The 20,526-nt window shown below is 40.9% G+C and overlaps 1 protein-coding gene across 1 annotated transcript in view; it reads left to right on the top strand.

Annotated features, from left to right (window-relative positions):
• LOC5567648 (GRIP and coiled-coil domain-containing protein 2) overlaps window positions 1-18,445 on the top strand; it is a 28,366-nt gene extending 9,921 nt beyond the window's left edge. Inside the window, exons 3-5 of the mRNA XM_021854572.1 lie at window positions 7,147-11,384; window positions 17,921-18,029; window positions 18,093-18,445. Coding sequence (XP_021710264.1) covers window positions 7,147-11,384; window positions 17,921-18,029; window positions 18,093-18,139 — 4,394 coding nt within the window. The 3' untranslated portion in view covers window positions 18,140-18,445. The remainder of the gene's footprint in view (window positions 1-7,146; window positions 11,385-17,920; window positions 18,030-18,092) is intronic.
• Window positions 18,446-20,526: the final 2,081 nt, after the last annotated feature.

Raw genomic sequence — 20,526 nt, 5'->3', positions numbered from 1 at the left:
CAATGGTTGCTATTCCGTGATTGACCGAAGTCAGTGAAAATGCACAAAGAATCAACTAGAAGTTCGGCTGGGATTGGCCATAATCTTCTTCAGTGTGCATAATTCAGTGCCTCTATTTATACAGGGTCAATAACGGCGCCGGCCACGTCCTTGCAGTCAGGTGGGATTGGTGGAAGGAATGTTAGTGTGTAACCTTTGCTTTTTGGAGACCGTGTTTGCCTCTGCATCTCCACAAAGGTTACTGGGAGGGATGTTTGTTAATGGGGAGGATCGTTGGGTCATAGGATTCACTTTGATAAGCGATTAAACCATGATAAACAATGATTTGTGAGATATACATGCTTATACGTAAATATAATATTTTCATTTGATATGAACAATTTCTATGTAGAGGAAAATTATGCCGACACTTGAGGTGACGAACCATTCAAAGTTTGTTGAACAAATACTGTTCGCGCTTATCACAGACGCGTCATCGCTAGTTGCCGCTCAATTGAAGCGTGTGGAGAGAGAGACGCTACCTATTGTGCCATTCATCGGCGCAGTGGAATATTCCACTGCCAGTCAGCGTGCAGCTTCTTCAGTAGGCGCCAATCCAACATCGCGCCAAACTGCGAAGGGAAGCATGAGCGGGAAATGAATGCTTTTTGTCTATCCGTACTGTGGGCCTATATAAGGCGCACGCATTAGCATGTAAGATTTGTAGTCTGTATCGTTTCCCCACCGAGTAGAGGCACGCTGCCTCTCGGTGGCAATAAATTAGTAGTAAAAGTTATTCGTTGTTCATTTGAATCGTCGTCCACACCGTTAAACCGTAAAACACAACGTAGGGAAAGACGTCCTGGCCGAAACAAATACCTAAATGTAACATTCCTACAGCTGTCAGGACGAAAGCATGTGTTATTATATTTTACTCATTTGAAAAGAAACAAAAAACTCGATTGGTTGGGACATCATAGAACACTCTTATTCTTATGCCGACACTTACAGTGGCGAACCATCCAAAGTTTGTTGAATAAAGTGAACCTTTCGCAAGTCTACACTTGTAGTGTCGAACCATTCAAAGTTTTTTTTAATTACAAAAATAAAGGTATATAAGAGGTGTTCTGAAAAAAAAAAATGTGAAACATAAATAAATCATGAATCAGAGTTTGTGTCGACACTCACAGTGACGAACCATCCATAGTTTGTTGAAAAATCATATTTACATCCCACCATTGTAACGATTGAATGTGCAGTCATACATATTTTATAGATTAGAAATAGTAGCATGAAACGAGCTCACCAATTGATCCGTTATCCTTGACTGAGCAGCCACAATCCACTTTCGGCTTCACTCGTTTGCTCGGCTATAAAAAAGCACTCAGGAAAAAAAAAATAAGCGCGCGACCCAAAAAGAATAAAAAAAAAACTGTTCGGGCTTTCTTGACACACTGCCCAGGAACAAACGTCAAGGTCGAAGGATCAAACAGAACTAACCGATCGCGGCACTTTTTCAGTTACTCCAACCGAACTCACCGATCACGCCACTTTTTCACTTACTAGACCAACGCGCGACATGTTTGATCCTGCCCTCGTCGCTTGCCCCGGCAAAAGCAAGTGTCAAGGTCGAAATATCAAACAGAACTAACCGATCGCGGCACTTTTTCACTTTCTTCAACCGAACTCACCGATCACGTCACTTTTTCACTTACGAGACCGACGCGCGACATGTTTGATCCTGCCCTCGTCGCTCGCCCCGGCAAAAGCAAGTGTCAAGGTCGAAAGATCAAACAGAACTAACCGATCGCGGCACTTTTTCACTTTCTTCAACCGAACTCACCGATCACGCCACTTTTTCACTTACGAGACCGACGCGCGACATGTTTGATCCTGCCCTCGTCGCTTGCCCCGGCAAAAGCAAGTGTCAAGGTCGAAAGATCAAACAGAACTCTAAAACAAAATCCCTGACAATTCCCTGGATAAATTCTAAGAGTACTTTCTATGGAAATTTCTCAATGATTTCCTGGGAAACTTCCTGAAGGAATCTTGAGAGGAATCAATGGAGTTATGTTTGAGGGTATCCTTAAAAAATCACAAAGCTATTTGATGTTATGAAGATGCCCTAAACGGAAATCTTGAACAAATTCCTAGCAAAATCAGTTAAAATATCTCTTCATGAACTTCATGAACATGACTTGAGATTTTCTAGATAAATTTTGTTAAATAATCTTTGAAGTAACTCATGAAAAAGTTAGTGAAATCTCTGAAGTAAATTTTGGATTACTGAATTAATAATAAATTAATGATAAAACTTAAAAAAATCCACGTTGAATTTCATGGAGGGATTTCCATAGAAAAACCGATAAACAATCAATAAATAAATTCCTGAATTAATATTCGGAATAACACCTGAAGGGATTAAGGAAAGGAAGACTCTAACGGAAAGCGATTTTCTTTTTTTTTTTTTTAATTCCTTTATTAGTATCATTCCAAACATTACATTAATTCCTTATATCTAGGTGTTCTGTGTTATTTGACAACACTATCATCCTAATTTGGTAAAACAAATTTAAGATTTAATTAACATTTTGTTAACAACATATTACATTTCATTTGCCGTAGCAGTTCAGTTTTTTTTACAGGTGAGTTGATTTCACCTGCTTATAAGAGAAAAAAAAACGTGTTTAATATACTTAACCTAACTTAACCTAAACATATAACGCATTAATCGTGGCAATAGAAGATTGTAACGATTTTTGCCTGAAATTATTAATGATTGTATTTGACATTTGTTCCAATGTTTCAACATTGGATATTCTATGTAACTCATTGGTACTATACCAGGGAGGAAGCCTCAGAATCATTTTCAAAATTTTATTTTGAATTCTCTGCAGAGCTTTCTTTCTGGTATTACAACAGCTAGTCCATATTGGTACAGCATACAACATGGCTGGCCTGAAAATTTGTTTGAATATCAACAGCTTGTTCTTAAGACAAAGTTTTGATTTTCTATTAATAAGGGGATAGAGACATTTTACATATTTATTACATTTGGCTTGAATGCCCTCAATGTGATTTTTGAAAGTTAAATTCTTATCTAGCATGAGCCCTAGATACTTAACTTCATCTGACCAATTTATTGGAACCCCTCTCATCGTGACAACATGTCTACTTGAAGGTTTCAAATAAAGAGCTTTTGGTTTATGTGGGAATATTATTAGTTGAGTTTTGGAAGCATTAGGAGAAATCTTCCATTTTTGCAATTATGAAGAAAAAATATCCAAACTTTTTTGCAATCGACTACAGATGACACGCAAGCTTCGTCCTTTGGCGGAGAGGCCTGTGTCATCCGCAAACAAAGATTTTTGACATCCCTGAGGTAGCTCAGGTAAGTCAGATGTGAAAATATTGTATAATATTGGTCCCAAAATGCTGCCTTGAGGAACACCAGCTCTTACAGGAAGTCTTTCAGATCTGGAGTTCTGATAATTAACCTGAAGTGTACGATTTGACAGATAACTTTGAATTATTCTAACAATGTATGTGGGAAAATTAAAGTTTTTTAATTTTACAATCAAACCTTCATGCCAAACACTGTCGAATGCTTTTTCTATGTCTAGAAGAGCAAGACCAGTAGAATAGCCTTCAGATTTGTTGGAACGGATCAAATTTGTTACACGTAAAAGTTGATGAGTGGTCGAATGTCCATGGCGGAATCCGAACTGTTCATTGGCAAAAATTGAATTTTCGTTGATGTGGACCATCATTCTGTTCAAAATAACCTTTTCAAAAAGTTTACTGATGGAGGAAAGCAAACTGATTGGACGATAGCTAGAAGCTTCTGCAGGATTTTTGTCTGGTTTTAAAATTGGAACAACCTTAGCATTTTTCCATTTATCAGGAAAATATGCTAATTGAAAACATTTGTTAAATATATCAACTAAAAATGATAAGCTACTTTCTGGAAGTTTCTTGATGAGGATGTAGAAAATTCCATCATCGCCAGGAGCTTTCATGTTTTTGAATTTTTTAATAATAGTTCTCACTTCTTCCAAATCAGTCTCCCAGGCATTTTCGAAAACGTTCTCTTGATTGAGAATATTTTCGAACTCCTGAGTAACTTCATTTTCAATTGGACTAGTAAGTCCTAAATTAAAATTGTGCGCACTTTCAAACTGCATAGCAAGTTTTTGAGCTTTTTCGCAATTAGTTAGTAATAATTTGTTTTCCTCTTTCAATGCCGGTATTGGCTTCTGAGGTTTTTTCAAGATTTTCGATAATTTCCAAAAGGGCTTAGAGCCAGGGTCCAATTGAGAAATTTTATTTTCAAAATTTTTGTTTCTTAATTGAGCAAAACGTTTCTTGATTTCTTTCTGCAAATCCTGCCATATAATTTTCATAGCAGGATCGCGAGTGCGTTGAAATTGCCTTCTCCTCACGTTTTTAAGACGGATCTAAGATCATCGTCTATAATCACGGATTCAAATTTTACTTTACATTTTGGAATTGCAATGCTCCGGGCTTCAACAATGGAATTTGTTAAACTTTCAAGAGCATTGTCAATATCAAGTTTAGTTTCTAAAGAAATGTTAACATCAAGATTGGAGTCAACATACGTTTTATATATATTCCAGTCGGCTCGTAAATAATTGAAAGTGGAGCTGATAGGATTGAGAATCGCTTCTTGGGATATTTGAAATGTAACAGGAACATGATCAGAATCAAAATCAGCATGAGTAATCAGTTGGCTACAAAGATGACTAGAGTCGGTTAAGACCAAATCAATCGTAGATGGATTTCTAGAAGAGGAAAAACATGTGGGGCTATCAGGGTATTGAATTGAGAAATATCCTGAAGAGCACTCATCAAATAAAATTCTGCCGTTGGAATTACTTTGAGAATTATTCCATGACCGATGTTTGGCATTAAAGTCACCAATGACAAAAAATTTTGACTTATTGCGAGTCAATTTACGCAAGTCAGTTTGGAGCAAATTAACTTGCTGTCCAGAGCATTGAAAAGGCAAATAGGCAGCTATGAAAGTATATTTACCAAACTGTGTTTCAACAGAAACACCTAAAGTTTCAAAAACTTTAGTTTCAAATGATGTAAACAGTTGATGTTTTATACGCCTATGAATGATGATTGCAACTCCCCCACATGCCCCATCAAGTCGATCATTACGATAAACAAAAAAGTTAGGATCTCTTTTGAGTTTAGATCCAGGTTTTAAATACGTTTCGGTAATAACTGCTATATGCACGTTATTAACCGTAAGAAAATTAAACAGCTCGTCCTCTTTACCATTCAGAGAACGAGCATTCCAATTTAAAATATTTAAATTATTATTTGGATCCATTAGAAAAACGTAATCCAATAACAATTTGATTTGTAAATTTTACACCTACTTGGACTGCTTCAGTCATAGTGGTGACTTTGAACATTGCATCAATCATTAGATTCAATTGTTCAGTTAGAAAATTAAAATCAGAGGCAGACATATCATCTGATGATTTCCAATTGGAATTTTCGGTAGATGACGAAGCGGAATAGGAGTTACCTGTAGCGGTAGGGTTTTTTCCATTTGATTTGAAACAAGTAGAATGGGTACTCATGGAACGAATAGGGGAAGAGTTCAAATTACCTGCTACGATATCGGCAAAGGATTTACCGTGGGTAGATACATTCGAAATAGAAAGATTCGAACGGCTACCCGACGGATTAAAATTAGTTTGTGAATGAGCATGATTATGATCTTCCTGATGGGTATGATTCATGATCAAGCGATCGTTAACTGAAAAATGAGCATTGTTCGATACTCTACCAGGCAAATTCCGGAAACGACCGTTATCGTAACGGATATTATCTTTCATCTGCCTGGCACGAGCCTCAATGACCTTTTTGCGTGAAGGACAATTCCAAAAATTGGACTTATGGTTAGCCCCGCAATTACAACATATGAATTTGGTGGTATCTTCCTTCACTGGACAGACGTCTTTGGCGTGAGAAGAACCTCCGCAAATCATGCATTTAGCATCCATGCGACAATTTTTTGTACCATGACCCCACTTTTGGCACCGACGGCACTGAGTGGGGTTCTGGTAATTTCCTCCAGGTTTCTGGAAATGTTCCCATGTCACACGGACATCAAACAAAAGTTTTGCTTTTTCTAAAGCTTTAATATTATTTAGTTCTTTTTTGTTAAAGTGAACTAAATAAAATTCTTGAGAAAGCCCTTTCCGAACAATGCCAGATTGCGTTCTCTTTTTCATAATGATTACTTGGACTGGGGAAAATCCAAGTAAATCATTTATTCCATTTTTGATCTCTTCAGGTGATTTATAGTCACTTGAGAGACCTTTCAAGACAACTTTGAACAAACGTTCAGTTTTGTCGTCATAAGTAAAAAATTTGTGCTTCTTCTCTTCAAGATGTTTGAGAAGAAGCTCACGATCTTTAAGAGTTTCCGGCAAAACGCGACAGTCTCCTTTCTTTGCGATTTGGAAGGAAACCTTGATTCCCCTAATGGAGTTCAAGATCTCCTGCCTAAATCCCCCAAATTCGGAACAACTGACCACGATAGGCGGCACTCTTTGCTTCCTCACTTGAATCAAAGAGCCTGGGCTAGAGGCTGCTTCGATTTGGTGTTCGGAAAATTTGTCTAGAGCATCGAACTGATTGCTCATTTCGATACAATTATTCATTTCACCCTTGGAAGAAAGTTCGCATTCCGAAGAAACGTCCTTTCTTCCATTCTTGCCACGTGTAGTGACAGTTTTAAAACCCACTTTTTTGGAAGGAAGTAGTGAATTCAGAGATTCACCCTTCCTTTTGTTTGTTGTTGATACCATGTTTAATTAATAAACGAAAGAAGACGTGACCTTCGAAAGGTTTTTTCCCAAGACGGTGTCCAAGAAGGATTACCACCGCTAGCTTTCGCCAACGGGTCCAACGAAAAATCGAAGGCACGGGTCCAAACAAGGATCGTAAAGGGATCAATAGTAGAAAAAATAGTACTGAAAAGTACTGTTTATGTAGCACTGAAAAGTACTGTTTTATTGCTTTAGGTAGTTTTTAAGAAAACTTCCAAGAGCAGAGAGAATTCGTGTACGCACAGCACGAAGGTACGATGCGCACTGAAAGCGATTTTCTTTTATTTTGCAGAATGCCTGGAAGAGAACCGGATGCTGAAGGAGCAGCTGTCGCAGGCGGAGACGCAAAAGGCAGCCGATAAGGATTGTCTGAAGGCCATGCAGGAAATGGTGGGTTCACTGACGGAACAGAAGCTTAGCGCGGCCATGAGGGTGGATGAGCTGGAAAAGGCGGTGGCAGGTTTGAGGCGGGAAATCGATGGCGCTGCCCTGCTAAGGGATCAACTGGATAAACTATCGGTAGAGAACGAAGCCTTTCAGAGGCAGATCAAACGACTGACGGATGAGAATGAGGAACTGCTGACGGATTTGTCCTCGATGGAAGCGAAGATGAAGGAGCTGGGGGAAGAGAAGGACAAGGTAAATACCAGCAAGATAGCTTTAGAGCAGGAATTGCTCAAGGCTAAGAACGAAACGGCACTGTCCGGAAAGGAAGAGAAGCTTATACGAAAGCTTAAGCTGTACAAGAACAAAGTGCAGGAGATATCTGCAAAGGTTCTGCTGCTGAAATCAGACCGAAAAATCCTGATGAAAACCGTGAAGGATTACTCGGAGCAGGTTCCCAAGTGGCAGCGGGAATTGCTGAAGGCGTCAGACGTGTTGTTCACCCGAATTCAAACGCTGGAAAGGGAAAACGCCGCATTGAAAAAGGCAAACGCAGAAAGCGCGAATCAAAAGGATGTTCAAGAACGAGAAAATGAGTTGGAAAACAAGTTGCAGGAAATGATTACCGAGAAGGTAGCACTGGAAACTAGTATCGTGGATAAGCAAAAAGTCATAGAAGACATTGAAACCAAGAATAGTAATCTGAATACGGTCATTGTGCAAATGGAGGAAAGACTGCGACAGGAAGAGGTAGAACATCAGAAGCTTCAGACAGAACATCAAAAACTTTCGGAAGAGTTGGATCGCTTGAGTGCTGAGTCAACAAAAGATCAATCCGAGTTGCAACAGCAAATCGACGATGTTCGAGAGAGATTTGCCCAACAGACAGAGGAGCTTGAAATCAAAAATAGCCAGCTATCGGAATATGAGCGAAAGCTACATCGTGAAGAAGAGGACAATGAAAAAGTTGCAAGACTGCAAAAATCACTTACTGAGACTCATGAGACCCTTTCAGAGAAGGATAGTCATCTACAGCAACTCCAGGAGAAATTGCAGGAGTCTGTTTTAAAGCTGGAAGATCTGCAGGCGCGGTACGACAACCTGCAAGCATTAAATGATGAAAATTTGACCGATAAAGCAGAGCTCCAAGCAGAGCTCGAGCGCCTCGAGGTGAGCAATCGTGATCTACAAGATCGGTTGCAAGAAGCTGAATCGACTACTAAACAGCTTGCCGAAATGATTGAGCAACTCAAGGCGGACTCTGCACAAGTGGCGGCGAAATTCGTTGACTTCAAAGAACAGAACAAGAAAGAGTTTGCCGACGACAAAAACCGCGAGGAACTTCAAAGTTCTCTTTCAAAAGCTGAGCATGCGCTCTCGAGTAAGGAAAATGAACTGCAGCAAGTTCAAGCTCAAGACGAAGCTCTGAAAGCGGAAATCAAAAACCTTCAGAAGCGTATTTTGGACGGAGAGGAAACCGAAGAAATCGAACTACTTCAAAAAAGTATATCGGAGGCTTATGACCAATTAGATTCAAAAGATGCAGAATTGTTACAGTTTGAACAGAAACTCCGCCAGGAAGCTGAACAGAACGAGAAAGAACGTAACGCGATCGCTGAGCTTCACAGTTTGATTGCAGACAAAGATGGAAAGCTCCAGGAATCGATCTCCTCCTTAGAGGCCATCCAAGGCCGACACGACGTTCTTGTGGCACAAAACCAACAACTACAAACCACAAACGACGCCCTATTCGATGAAAACTGCACCCTCAAATCAGACCTTCAAACCGTACAGTCCAAACTGGAGCTGGTCAAGCTGGAAAACAGCGACCTTTTGTCGGAACTCAAAGAAATCAACGAAATCCTGAAGGAACGCGGAGGCGTAATCTCGCTTCAGCTGTCGAAAATATCTGAACTGGAATCCCAGAAAGCAGCCCTCCAGCAGAACTCCCCGGACATTGACGAACTCAAGCAACGTACCCAAGACCTGGAACGTCAACTCGCCGAAAAGGAAGCCGAACTGAGAGATCGGGACCGCAGTTTCGACGCCCAGAGCGACGTCATGTCCACTTCGACGATTTCCCGTGCTGAGGAATCAGCGCGGATGCGAGACGTGGACGACAGTTTCGAGGAGAAGTACAACAAGTTGCGCTCGTTGGCAGTGAAGCTGAAGAAGAAGGTCGCCGAACAGACTCTACAGCTGCAAAAGTTCGAGAAAGAGCGTGAAACACTGACCAGCGAGAAGAATTTGCAATCTCTACAGGCAGAATACGACCGGGTGTTGGATCAATTGGAAGCGGAACGCCAAGGCACTCAACAGAAGCAAGCTGAACTGAGCGAGTTGAAGGAACGGCTCGAGAAGCAACAGCAGGAGATTGAAACGCTCAATCAGGTGCGCACCGAACTAGACAATAGCAGCAAGAAGGACAAGTCATCACTGGAGACGACGATTCGGGAGTACCGAGAGCAGTTGCAGAACTTGAAACGCGAAAAGGAGGCGTTCAATCTGGCGAAGAAGGAGATCGATTCGGAGAATCAGAAGCTGAAGGCGACGCTCAAAGCCAAGGAGAAGCAGCTGAATGACGAATTGGAAGCGCAGAAAGAGCTGAAAGCGGAGGTTGAAAAGTGTCGTCTGGCGGCCAAGAAAGCCAACGTTTTGAACTTGGAGATGGAAGCGTATGAAAAGTCGTTGGCTGAGCTGAATAAGAAGCTGGAAATGAAAAAGGTACACGAGAAGGAGTTAGAAGGGACAATCGAAGTTCAAGAGGGAACCATCAAGAGCCTGAAGAGTCAGCTGACGCTGCTGGAACAGAGCATGAACGCGGAGAGAAGCCACTCGCTAGAGTTGAAGAAGAACGTGGACATGCAGCAGGAAAAGCTAAGGATCAGCGAACACCAACGAGGGGAAATCAATGTGGAATTGGCCCAACTTAAGGTGGAATACGAGCGAATCAAACTGGAGATGGAGTCGAATCGAGTGGAACTGAGCGAAGCAGTCACCGAGAAGGAAAAGACAAACAATCTGATGGAATCGGAGAAGAGCAAATTACTGAAGCAGATTTATGCTTTGGAGTGCGACGCTGAGGAGTTAAAGTCAAAATTAAAGGAAAAATCGCAAGAAGTAGAAGACGTTCGAACGGAATTCGCCAGCTACAAGATCCGGGCGCAGTCAGTTCTGAGGCAAAACCAGAACAAAGAAGGCGGTAAGGAACGGGAGCTTCAGGAAGAGGTCCAAACCCTCCAGAAGTCCCTCGAGCTGTCTCAACTGAAGATGCAAACTTGTTCACAGCAAATCTCCGAACTGAGCAAATCTTGCGATGAGCTGCGAGAAGACAAAACGAGACTTCAAAACCGTTGCAAAGAGCTTCACGATCTTCTCGAGGAATCTCGTCTTCAAAACGAATCCCTCATGGAAGAAAGCCGTCGCTCAAACCTCAACCACCAGGAAGCCCTGAAAACGCAACGCCTTCAAAACGAAACCCTCATCAGCTGCTACAAAAAGCAGATCGAAGACCTTCAGGAGCAACATTCCAAGGAAGTGGCAAACCTTCAATCTCGCATCTCCCAAGCCTCCATTCATCATCTCTCGGACACTTCCAGCGACTCCCGCAACAACAACCATTCCATCACAGCCGCCAGCGCCGGTTTTGGCTTATTCCGCGGCCAGCACATATCCGACGAGCAGAAAATCAACCTTCTCCTGATGGAGCGTGAGGACGGTGAAGGTTCCGAAAGCACCTCCTCGCACCCCCAGAACCTCCCGTCCGCAACGCGACGGAAATCCTCTAACTCTAGTCAACCGCCTCAACAGCAACGCACCCGTTCCAATCGGGACCTGATCCCGCTGGACGAACTGCTGAACTCATCCTTCGACGACGGTTCCACCGTTTTCGAGGCAGATTCGGTGGCGGACCATTCGGCCTCGGGATCCCCAACCGTGGAACTGCAGCACACCAAAGACAAGCTGACCAAGCAGGAGAGCCGGGTTCGGCACCTGACGGCCCTGTTGGCCGAAGCCGAGCAGGATCTGGCCAAGCTGACGCAGCTGAACGAGCTGCTCAAGGAGGAAGTCCGAAGGCACGAGCGGGCCATCGAACGGGAGAAACACGTACATAACTCGGAGTATCTGAAGAATGTGATATTTAAGGTAAGGTCCTAGCAGGGTGGATATTAGGGTGCGGCCTATTTTTATTTAACTTTCTCGAAAGCTAAAGTTCGTGTGCTCTTTTATTTTCAAATAACACGAAAAAAACAAATCTCAAAATTTGAGACAAAAATATTGACATTTAGAGGTGACGCAAGCCGAGCTTTCTTATGCTACGTTCAGACTAGAGCTGATATTACGTAATATAGGCTATCTTGATATTAAACGTCATACTTTTTATTTCAAGTAAAAACTAGAAGAAGCTTCACCGGTGGTCCAAATCACTGGTTGGTTCCAAATTTTTGGACCATGTTAAAAATTGTAGCTTGCGCCGGTGTTGCAAATTATGTTCCATTTTATTTTATACCAGTTTTCTGGTCTATTTTTTTGGAAGAGCCTAACTGCCTGGTCCAATTTTAGTCAGATTTGGAACAAGATTTGAGCTGTTCCAAATCTGATTTGACACACGATTGTTTACCAGTTTGGATTTTTCTTCCTGAAACAGGAAGCTTGATAGTCTACGAAAGCCACGAAGTGAAAAAAAGTGATCTAAGAAGGAACGCCGAAAACAATCCTCCAGGAATCATCAGATTGTTTCTCTAGGGAATCCTCCGGGGAAGTCCGCCAAAAGAAATCTCTTCCAGGAATTATACCGAAATAACTTCTATGTTCCTACAAGGATTTTAACCAGTAATTCCTCCTTCGATTTCCTATGGGGTTTTCTTCCAGACATTCATCCGGGGATCTGCTGCAAGAATTACGCCAGGGATTTGCTCCAGGAATTCCTCCGGAGATATTTTCAAAAGATTCCTCCGGGGATTTTCTCCAGAAATTTCTCAAAGAATTTCCAATAGCAATTCCTCCGGGAATTTCAGCTAGGGATCCTTCTGGGAATTTCAATAAGAATTTCCTCCAGGGATTTCCCACAGGAATTTTTCCGGGATTTCCCTCCAGAAAATCATTCGGAGATTTTCTCCATGAATACCCCAGTTCCTCCGAGGATTTCCTCTAGAAACTCCTCTGGCGATTTGATTCAGGAATCCCTCCGGGGATTCCCCCAAGAACTCTTCCGGGGATTTTCTCTTGAGGAATTCCTTCGGAGATTTATTCCAGGAATGCCTCCGGAGATTTCTTCCAGGAATGTCTCAGGGGATTTCCAACAGCAGTTCCTCTGTGGATTTCGTTCAGAAATTCTTCGAGGGATTACCTCCAGGAATAACTCCGGAGATTTCTTCAAGTAGCACCTCCGGGGATTTCCTCCCAAAAATCTTACTGGGATTTCCTCCAGAAATTGTCCCGGAGTTTTCCTCCAGAATTTCCTTCAGAAATTTTTCCCAAAAATTCCTCCGGTGATTTTCTTCAGGAATTCCTCCAGGGATTTCCTCCAAGAATTCCTCCGGTGATTTTCCCCAGGAATTGCTCATGGGATTTTCAATAACAATTCCTCCGGGGATTTCGTCCAGAAATTGATTAAGAAATTCCTTCATGTATTTTCTCCAGAAATTCTATCGGGGATTTTTTTTTCTGGAAATTTCCTCTAGGAAGTTTTTAGGGATATGCACCAGGAATTGCTCCGGGGATTTCCTCCAGGAATTCATCCGGGGATTTCGAGGAATTGATGAGGAATTGCTGTGGGAATAGTCTCTAGAAATTCCTCTGGGATTTCTTCATAGAATTCCTCCGGAGATATGCTACAGGCATCCGGTGATTCCCTCCAGGAATTGCTCTGAGGGTTTCCTTTAAAAATTCTTTCGGGAATTTTCTCCAGGAATTAATCCGGGAAATTGTTCCAAGAAGTCCTCTTAAGCTTTTCACAAAGATTTCCTCCGGGGCCGAGAATTTCCTTCAGGAATTTCCTCCAGAAATGTCTCCGGAGAAATTGCTCCTTCTTTCCAAAAATTCCTCCGAAAATTCGTTTGGAGCTCCACTAAGAATTCCTTCGCGTTTCCTCCATAGTTCCCCACGTGTTTCGGAATTTCTGCAGAAATTCTCTAGAGTTTCTCAAGTGATTCTTCGGAAATGCTCCGGACTTCCACTAGGCATTTTTCTGGAGCTACTTCGAAAAATTCCCTACATTACCTTTGAGAATTCCTTCAGAGCTCATCAGGAAATGTCTCAAAAGTTTCTCCGGGAATTCCTTTAGACTTTCGAAGCTCCTCCAGGATTTTTTTAAGTCCATTCCGAAATTCTTTCGGATTTCCTCCGGCAATACCTTCGGATTTCATCCAGCAATACCTCGGAACTTCCTCCGGATTTTCACCGGATTTTTTTCCAAAGTTACATCAGAAAATCCTTTTGTTGTTCCTCTAGCGATTCCTCTGGATTTCATCCAGTAATTCCTGAAAAGTTCCTCTGGAGGTCCATCGGCAATTTCTTAGAATTTCCTCCTTATTGCCCAGTAGTTCCTCTAGAAACGCCTCCGGTGTTCCTCCAGGAATAGTTCCTACAGGATTTCCTTTGAAGATTCTCTAGGAATTCATCCAGAGTTCCTCCAGGAATTCCTTCAGTGTTCCTCCGAGAATTCCTTCGTAGCTTCAGTGGTAATTCTTCCTGATTTTCTCCAGAAATGTATCCGAATTTTTACCAGAAATTCTTCTGGGTTTTAACCAGCTATCCTCCGGAGTTCCTCCAGAGCTCCACAGGGAATTTCTTTGGATTTGGGATTGTTTCGCAGTTCTTTCCGGAATTTCCTCATGAATTCCTCAGTAGATCCTTCAGCAATTCTTCCGGAGTTCCTTCAGCATCCGGTAATTTGGCGGAGTACATCCAGTAATTCATCAGGAGTTCCTCCAGGAATTATTTAAGAGTTGGTCCAAGAAATCTTTCAGAGTTGCTTAAGGAATTCTTTCAGAGTTGCTTCGGGCATTCCTTCAGACTTACTTCTGGAAATCTTCCAGAGCTCCGCCGGGAATTCCTTCAGAGTAACTTAGTTACTCCAGTCCAGGCATTCCTCCTCTTCAAAGTTCCTCCGGGATTTGCTTCCCAATTTTTCCAGGAGTCTCACCAGGATTTCCTCCATAGTTCCTTCAGGTTTTTTTCGTAGTTTCTCTTGAAAATATTCCGCAGTTCCTTTAGCACATCTTTCGGTGTTTCTCTAGGAATTCTTTTGGAGGTCCTCTTCAGAGTTCCTCCGGGATTTGCTTCCCAATTTCTCCAGGAGTCTCACCAGGATTTTCTCCATAGTTCCTTCAGGAATTTTTTCGTAGTTTCTCTAGAAAATATTTGGCAGTTCTTTTAGCACATCTTTCGGTGTTTCTCTAGGAATTCTTTTGGAGGTCCTCTTCCCTGTTCCTCCAGGATTTGCTTCCCAATTTCTCCAGGAGTCTCACCGGGATTTTCTCCATAGTTCCTTCAGGAATTTTTTCGTAGATTCTCTAGAAAATATTTGGCAGTTACTTTAGCACATCCTTCGGTGTTTCTCTAGGAATTATTTTGGAGGTCCTCCAAGAATTTCTTCAGAGTTCCTCATGGAATTTCTTCGGAGTTTCTTTAGAAATTCCTTCAGATTTCCTCCTGAAATTACATTGGAGTTTCACCGGGAATTCCTTCGGATTTCCGCCAAAATTCGGAGTTTCTCCTGGAATTCTTCAGAGTTCCTTCAATAATTTATCTGAAATCCTCCGGAGTTCCACTAGGAATTCTTCTAGAGTTACTCCGGGAATTTCCCTAGATTTTCTCCGAGAAATCCTCCAGTGTTCCTTAAAAGTTTTTTTCCTGGAATCCCTCTGGACTTCCTCCAGGATTTTGTTTTTCTTCCAGAAATTCCTCCGGAGTTCCTCCAGCATCTGGAAGTTCCACTGAGAATCGCTCTAATTTTGTTCCATAAATTCTTTCAGAGTCCCTCACGTTATTCCTCTGGATTTGATCCAGCAATTCCACAATAGTTCTTTTGGAGCGCTACCGGAAAATCCTTCGGCTTTCCTCCATAATTTCTCCAGGAATTTCACCGGAGTACCTTAAGCAATTACCTTGGAGTCTGTCAGGAACGCCTTCGGAGTTCCTCTACCGATTCCTCCAGAGTTCCCCTAGGAATTTTTCAGCTATCTTCAGAGGAATTACTTCAGAGTTCATTCGGAGCGCCACCGTCAGATTTTCTTCTTGGTTCCTCTAGGAATTTCTTCGGAGATCCTCCAGAAATTCTTTCCGGGTTGCTCCAGGTATTCCCCTGCAGTTTCTCTAAGAATTCCTTCAGAATTCTGCCGGGAAATACTCCTCCGCACTCCTTCCAGGAGTTCCTCTATACATTGCTTTGGAGTTCCTCTGGATCTCCACCGGGGATTTCTCTGCAATTCTTCCGGAAAAGTCTCTAGAGCTTCCTTCGAAGTTCTGCCGGGAAGTCCTTCGGAGCTCCGCCGCGAATTCTATTGGAATTTCTCCAGGAATTGCTTTGAAGTTCATTGGAGGTGCTTCGGGATTTTTGTTGGTTCAATGAATTCTGCTTTAAAATTCTGCTGGTTCAATTCACTATTGGTTTGTTTTTGTTGATCTCTTTCGAAATGGATAGAAAAAAATAATACAACAACCATGCGCGTGCGGTTTGGTCTAGTTTTACGGGTCTATTAGGTCTATTTTTGGTAAAAATTTTAACCAAACAATGGACCCCCGGTGAAGTTGCCCTAAGCTTTCTGATATCAAGAGAGCCTATATTCGTTATATCAGCTTAAGTCTGAACGTTGCATTAACCGAATGGTTAGCGTCTGCAGCTACAAAGCAAAGCCATGCTTAAAGCGGAATGCTCTGATGTGTATCGCTGGTGGCCTGGTTTCAGCTAGAATTGCTCCTAAACGTGCTCTGATTAATTCGAAATAGCAAAAAACGATATTTAGATCATACATTAAAAAAATGGGTTTTATAGGATTAAAGAGGATAATGCTAAAAGATTTTAAAAAAAATGCATTTTTTGATAAATAACAAAGTTATGTAAACTTTACCCAGATAGCCGTAGCGGTAAACGCGCAGCTATTCAGCATGACCATGCTGAGGGTCGTGGGTTCGAATCCCACCGGTCGAGGATCTTTTCGTAAAGGAAATTTTCTCGATTCCCAGGGCATAGAGTATCTTCGTACCTGCCACACGATATACATAAGGTACCGCGGGGCAAGTGGGTAAATGGGGTAAGTGAAAATAATGTGTATATTTTACTGAATATGTGAATTAACGTTTCAAAATCATGCGTAAACCGTTGAAGCCATTCAGAACATTACGGTAGGTAAGAGATTCCTGAGATTGTGCAACCATTATTCCATAATAGAGCAAAAGATTGTTAACCTGTTAACTGGTACTCCGTAACAAGTTGGCGGTGTGCAATCTTATTTTAATATTTTCAGTAGAAAAAAGTCGCGGAACAAAAAAAAATACTGTACCACTTCTAAGTTGTCCCCTCTGACAGTTTTAAACTGCAATAAAAAAAGTTTTAGAATTAATTCGACATAGACCTAAAAATAACTAAATTGAAACACCGTCAATTTTCCAATCACGTGGGGCAAGTGAAAAGTTTCTCATTAGAAATTGAATTTGTGTTTTCTCTCTGGGTAGCTATAAGTACACAAGGTTCGCAATTATCATAGAATAATAGAACGTGCTTATAACTCAAGAAACACTATACTAAAAGCGTAAAAAGCTATTATCATGGCTAAATCATGGAACTTCTTTTAAAAATAAGGTTGCCAAATATTACGGTATTAATATGTTTACTTCGGACAGCCGATTAAAAGGAAGACGTTGATTTGAAAGTTCCAATATAAGACAACGCACGCAAATCTCGTGGAATGTCTATGTAAAGCTAGTTCAAAACATAAAATGGGGTATAGGTGTATCCACATAAAAAAGTTTCTAAATACTTTATTGAAGGATTCCGTTTGATTTCTTTTTAAGAGTTATCCAACGTCATATTCGACTTTCTTAAAAACAAATAACGAGCGGTGGAAAATCTACAGAGCAGAAATGCAATTGCTGTCCCATGATGTAAAAACTAACATTGGGAATGTTGCAGTTATAATGTTGTCGAATCATTTCAACAAACATAACTGAATAGAAGAAAATTCAAGTAACAAGAATAAAATTTTCTTTGTATACATGTTACTTATGTTATTGTTCATTGAGACGCCTTAACAAATGTTAAAGGTAATAGAAATCGTGAATGTAACTGTTAGTTTTTGGATTTATTGTTCAAAACGATAAACTTTTCACTTGCCCCACCTGTGGGGCAAGTGAAAAGTAAAGAGACTATTTTCGAAAACTTTTTCTGTACTTTTTTCTTAAATTTTACATAAAAATCAATTTCAGTATACTGCTTATTTTATAACATGCCAATTTAACCTCTAATCGCCTGCGCTACCTCTAAATCTGAATACTTTGGCTCAAAATTTGAGGTTTCTTCATGCATGTAGTTTGTAAACAGAAGAGTGCACGATGTTTTGGTTTTAAGAATTTTTGAATAATAAGCCACACTCTATTATCCTAGTGTGATGTTTAAGACAAGGTTTACTCTAGGGTAGATGGTTTGTTCGATTCGATTCTAAATCGGGATCCTCTTTCAGTTCTTAACCCTTAACAGTGGCGACGAGAAGTCACACCTGGTTCCTGTGTTGAACACAATTCTTAGGCTAAGCCCGGAGGAAACGCAGAAGTTGAACAATGTGGCGAGAGGTAAATTTTACAGACTATCATCAGCTTGGATTAGTATCATCATCAATTGTATCTATTCTACAGGTACTGATGGTGGTGGACGCGGCTGGACCGGTATACTTTGGAACTAGTACCGTCGTACGCTTAAGGTAAGTTTAGCGTAACGGATCTTCGACGTTATTCCGTTCAGATTTTCTGAATATTTAGCGTTCCATAATTTCATCGATAACTTTTAATTGATGGGAGTTTTACAATGGATAGCTAGTGATACACTGTTTTACCCATAGATTTATAAAGACGGCACAGTTCTAACTTGATTTCTTATTTAATGAGGCCCAATAGTGCTATACGGATAGATAACCATGCAAATTACGAAGAAGAGTATTAGATTAGGGATACAAATGAGGAATAATATATGAAGTTATCTGATGATTTTACATTTTTTCGTACTTATTCTGAAAGAACTCCTAGAAACTCCAGAAACAAAGAAGTCCTCACCAGTACTTAGGCATTGAAGCTCTACGTATGATTATATATTTAATTTTAATTATATATTTCCTTAGCGTACCACTGAGTGGTCCTTAGAACATTACTCACCAACTCATTTATTCCCCACAACCCACGGTTCGCAGCTACCTTTCTTCATCCTCGGCTGCAGCACCCGATCACACAAGCGCGTTCGCTACGTTCCACGTATCCTGTCGGGTACTGTTTTGCCGTGTTTTTCGTTATCGACGCATTACCCATCAGTTATCAGTACTTTTATTGCTTCACGCTTTAGCAAGGTTACATATCCGCCACCGTTTCCAAATGGACATAGTTCTATGCCATCAGTGAAGCAAACAAGTTGACTGGATTTTGTGTAAATCGTAACTCGGCTGTTAAACCCGGCTTTCCGCATAACACCCTATAGCGCGATGTTGGAATGTAGACACGAAGACCATAATGACACTGGCGTATTCTTGGCATGATCTTTACGTTATTCTACACACCCCTGAGAGGGAGTGTGGGGATGCCGCACCACCGACGACCGACTAAAACCAGCACACAGTATTTCGATCGGCCTAAATCGTGAACTTAATTCTGCAGCACCTTTAAACGTGATTTTTTCGGAATGGTGTTTTCGGACGAAAATTTTCTAAAAATATAGCGCATATATTGACGGTAAATGATAGTTCGCAACTTTGCCACGGGCGGCGCTGCGAAAATATTTTTTTTTGAAATGACGATCTTTAAATATGATGTCTTCGGCAAAGTTGTAGATAATTCAAATACAAACAACTTTGCCAAAGACATCTAGTGTGTATTCTGCCGCATTTCCAAAATACGGGAGTATTTTATGAACGACCCCCTAAAACTAGTTTTTCTCCGATATTTTGAAAATACGAAGTTTCCGGTAGCATTGTTGCAAAATTGTGTAAACATTCAAAATGAATCATTCTCTAGAAGACACTAGTTCCAGCTAACGGGTCGGATTCGCTAAATGGAAGTCAGTTGTGTTCCAACCAGCGAATCCCCTCTGTAGTGATTCAATGATTTATTCTTTTCTCAACATAATATTTCATCAAATTTGCATAGCTTGCACTTACTATAGTGTCTATGTACGAAAAAATAGCTAAAACTGCAAGCGAAAAATAGTTGTATGGCGAGTCATTTTGTAAAGACTAATTGAGAACTTTCTTCATAAATGTAATTGGAACCTATTGGTTATGCGTAATGATGAAGAATGTGTCAAGAAGAAGAAAAAGAAGAAGTATGGAGCCACATAGCCCTCTACCCATCATATAATTAAGTACTACAGGGTAATGAGAGTCATTGATGAAACTTCCTCTAAGTTAAAGGGATACTCGTGGATACTAATGACACTATCGACATTTACAACTACTAATGATGTATTTTGAATGCTACTAGGTTTCATCTGCCACCAGCTGCCACCCGAATAAATACACGGACCCCAAAAATGACTGATTTTTGCACTTAAACGGTTATAACTGCTTTTCCTTGATCTTTAGAAGACTAGTGTCTTTGTCTTCTAAAGAATGATTCATTTTGACTGTTTACACAATTTTGTAGAACATTGTTGCTACCGAAAACTTCGTATTTTCAAAATATCGGAGAAAAACTAGTTTTAGGGGGTCGTTCATAAAATACTCCCGTATTTTGGAAATGCGGCAGAATACACACTAGGTGTCTTTGGCAAAGTTGTTTGTATTTGAATTATCTACAACTTTGCCGAAGACATCATATTTAAAGATCGTCATTTCAAAAAAAAATATTTTCGCAGCGCCGCCTGTGGCAAAGTTGCGAACTAACATTTACCGTCAATATATGCGCTATATTTTTAGAAAATTTTCGTCCGAAGACACCATCCCGAAAAAATCACGTTTAAAGGTGCTACAGAATTAAGTTCACGATTTTGGCCGATCGAAATACTGTGCAGCAGTGGCGCGGGATGTGGGTGTGACAGGTAGGAGACATGTACTACCCACAAAAAAAAAACCTGGGTAGGGCAGTCAAA

Source organism: Aedes aegypti, chromosome 3, assembly GCF_002204515.2.
Source record: "Aedes aegypti strain LVP_AGWG chromosome 3, AaegL5.0 Primary Assembly, whole genome shotgun sequence".
Classification (NCBI taxonomy): Eukaryota; Metazoa; Arthropoda; class Insecta; order Diptera; family Culicidae; genus Aedes; species Aedes aegypti.
Note: the sequence above shows the minus strand (reverse complement) of the source record. Positions and strands in the feature narration are given on the sequence as shown.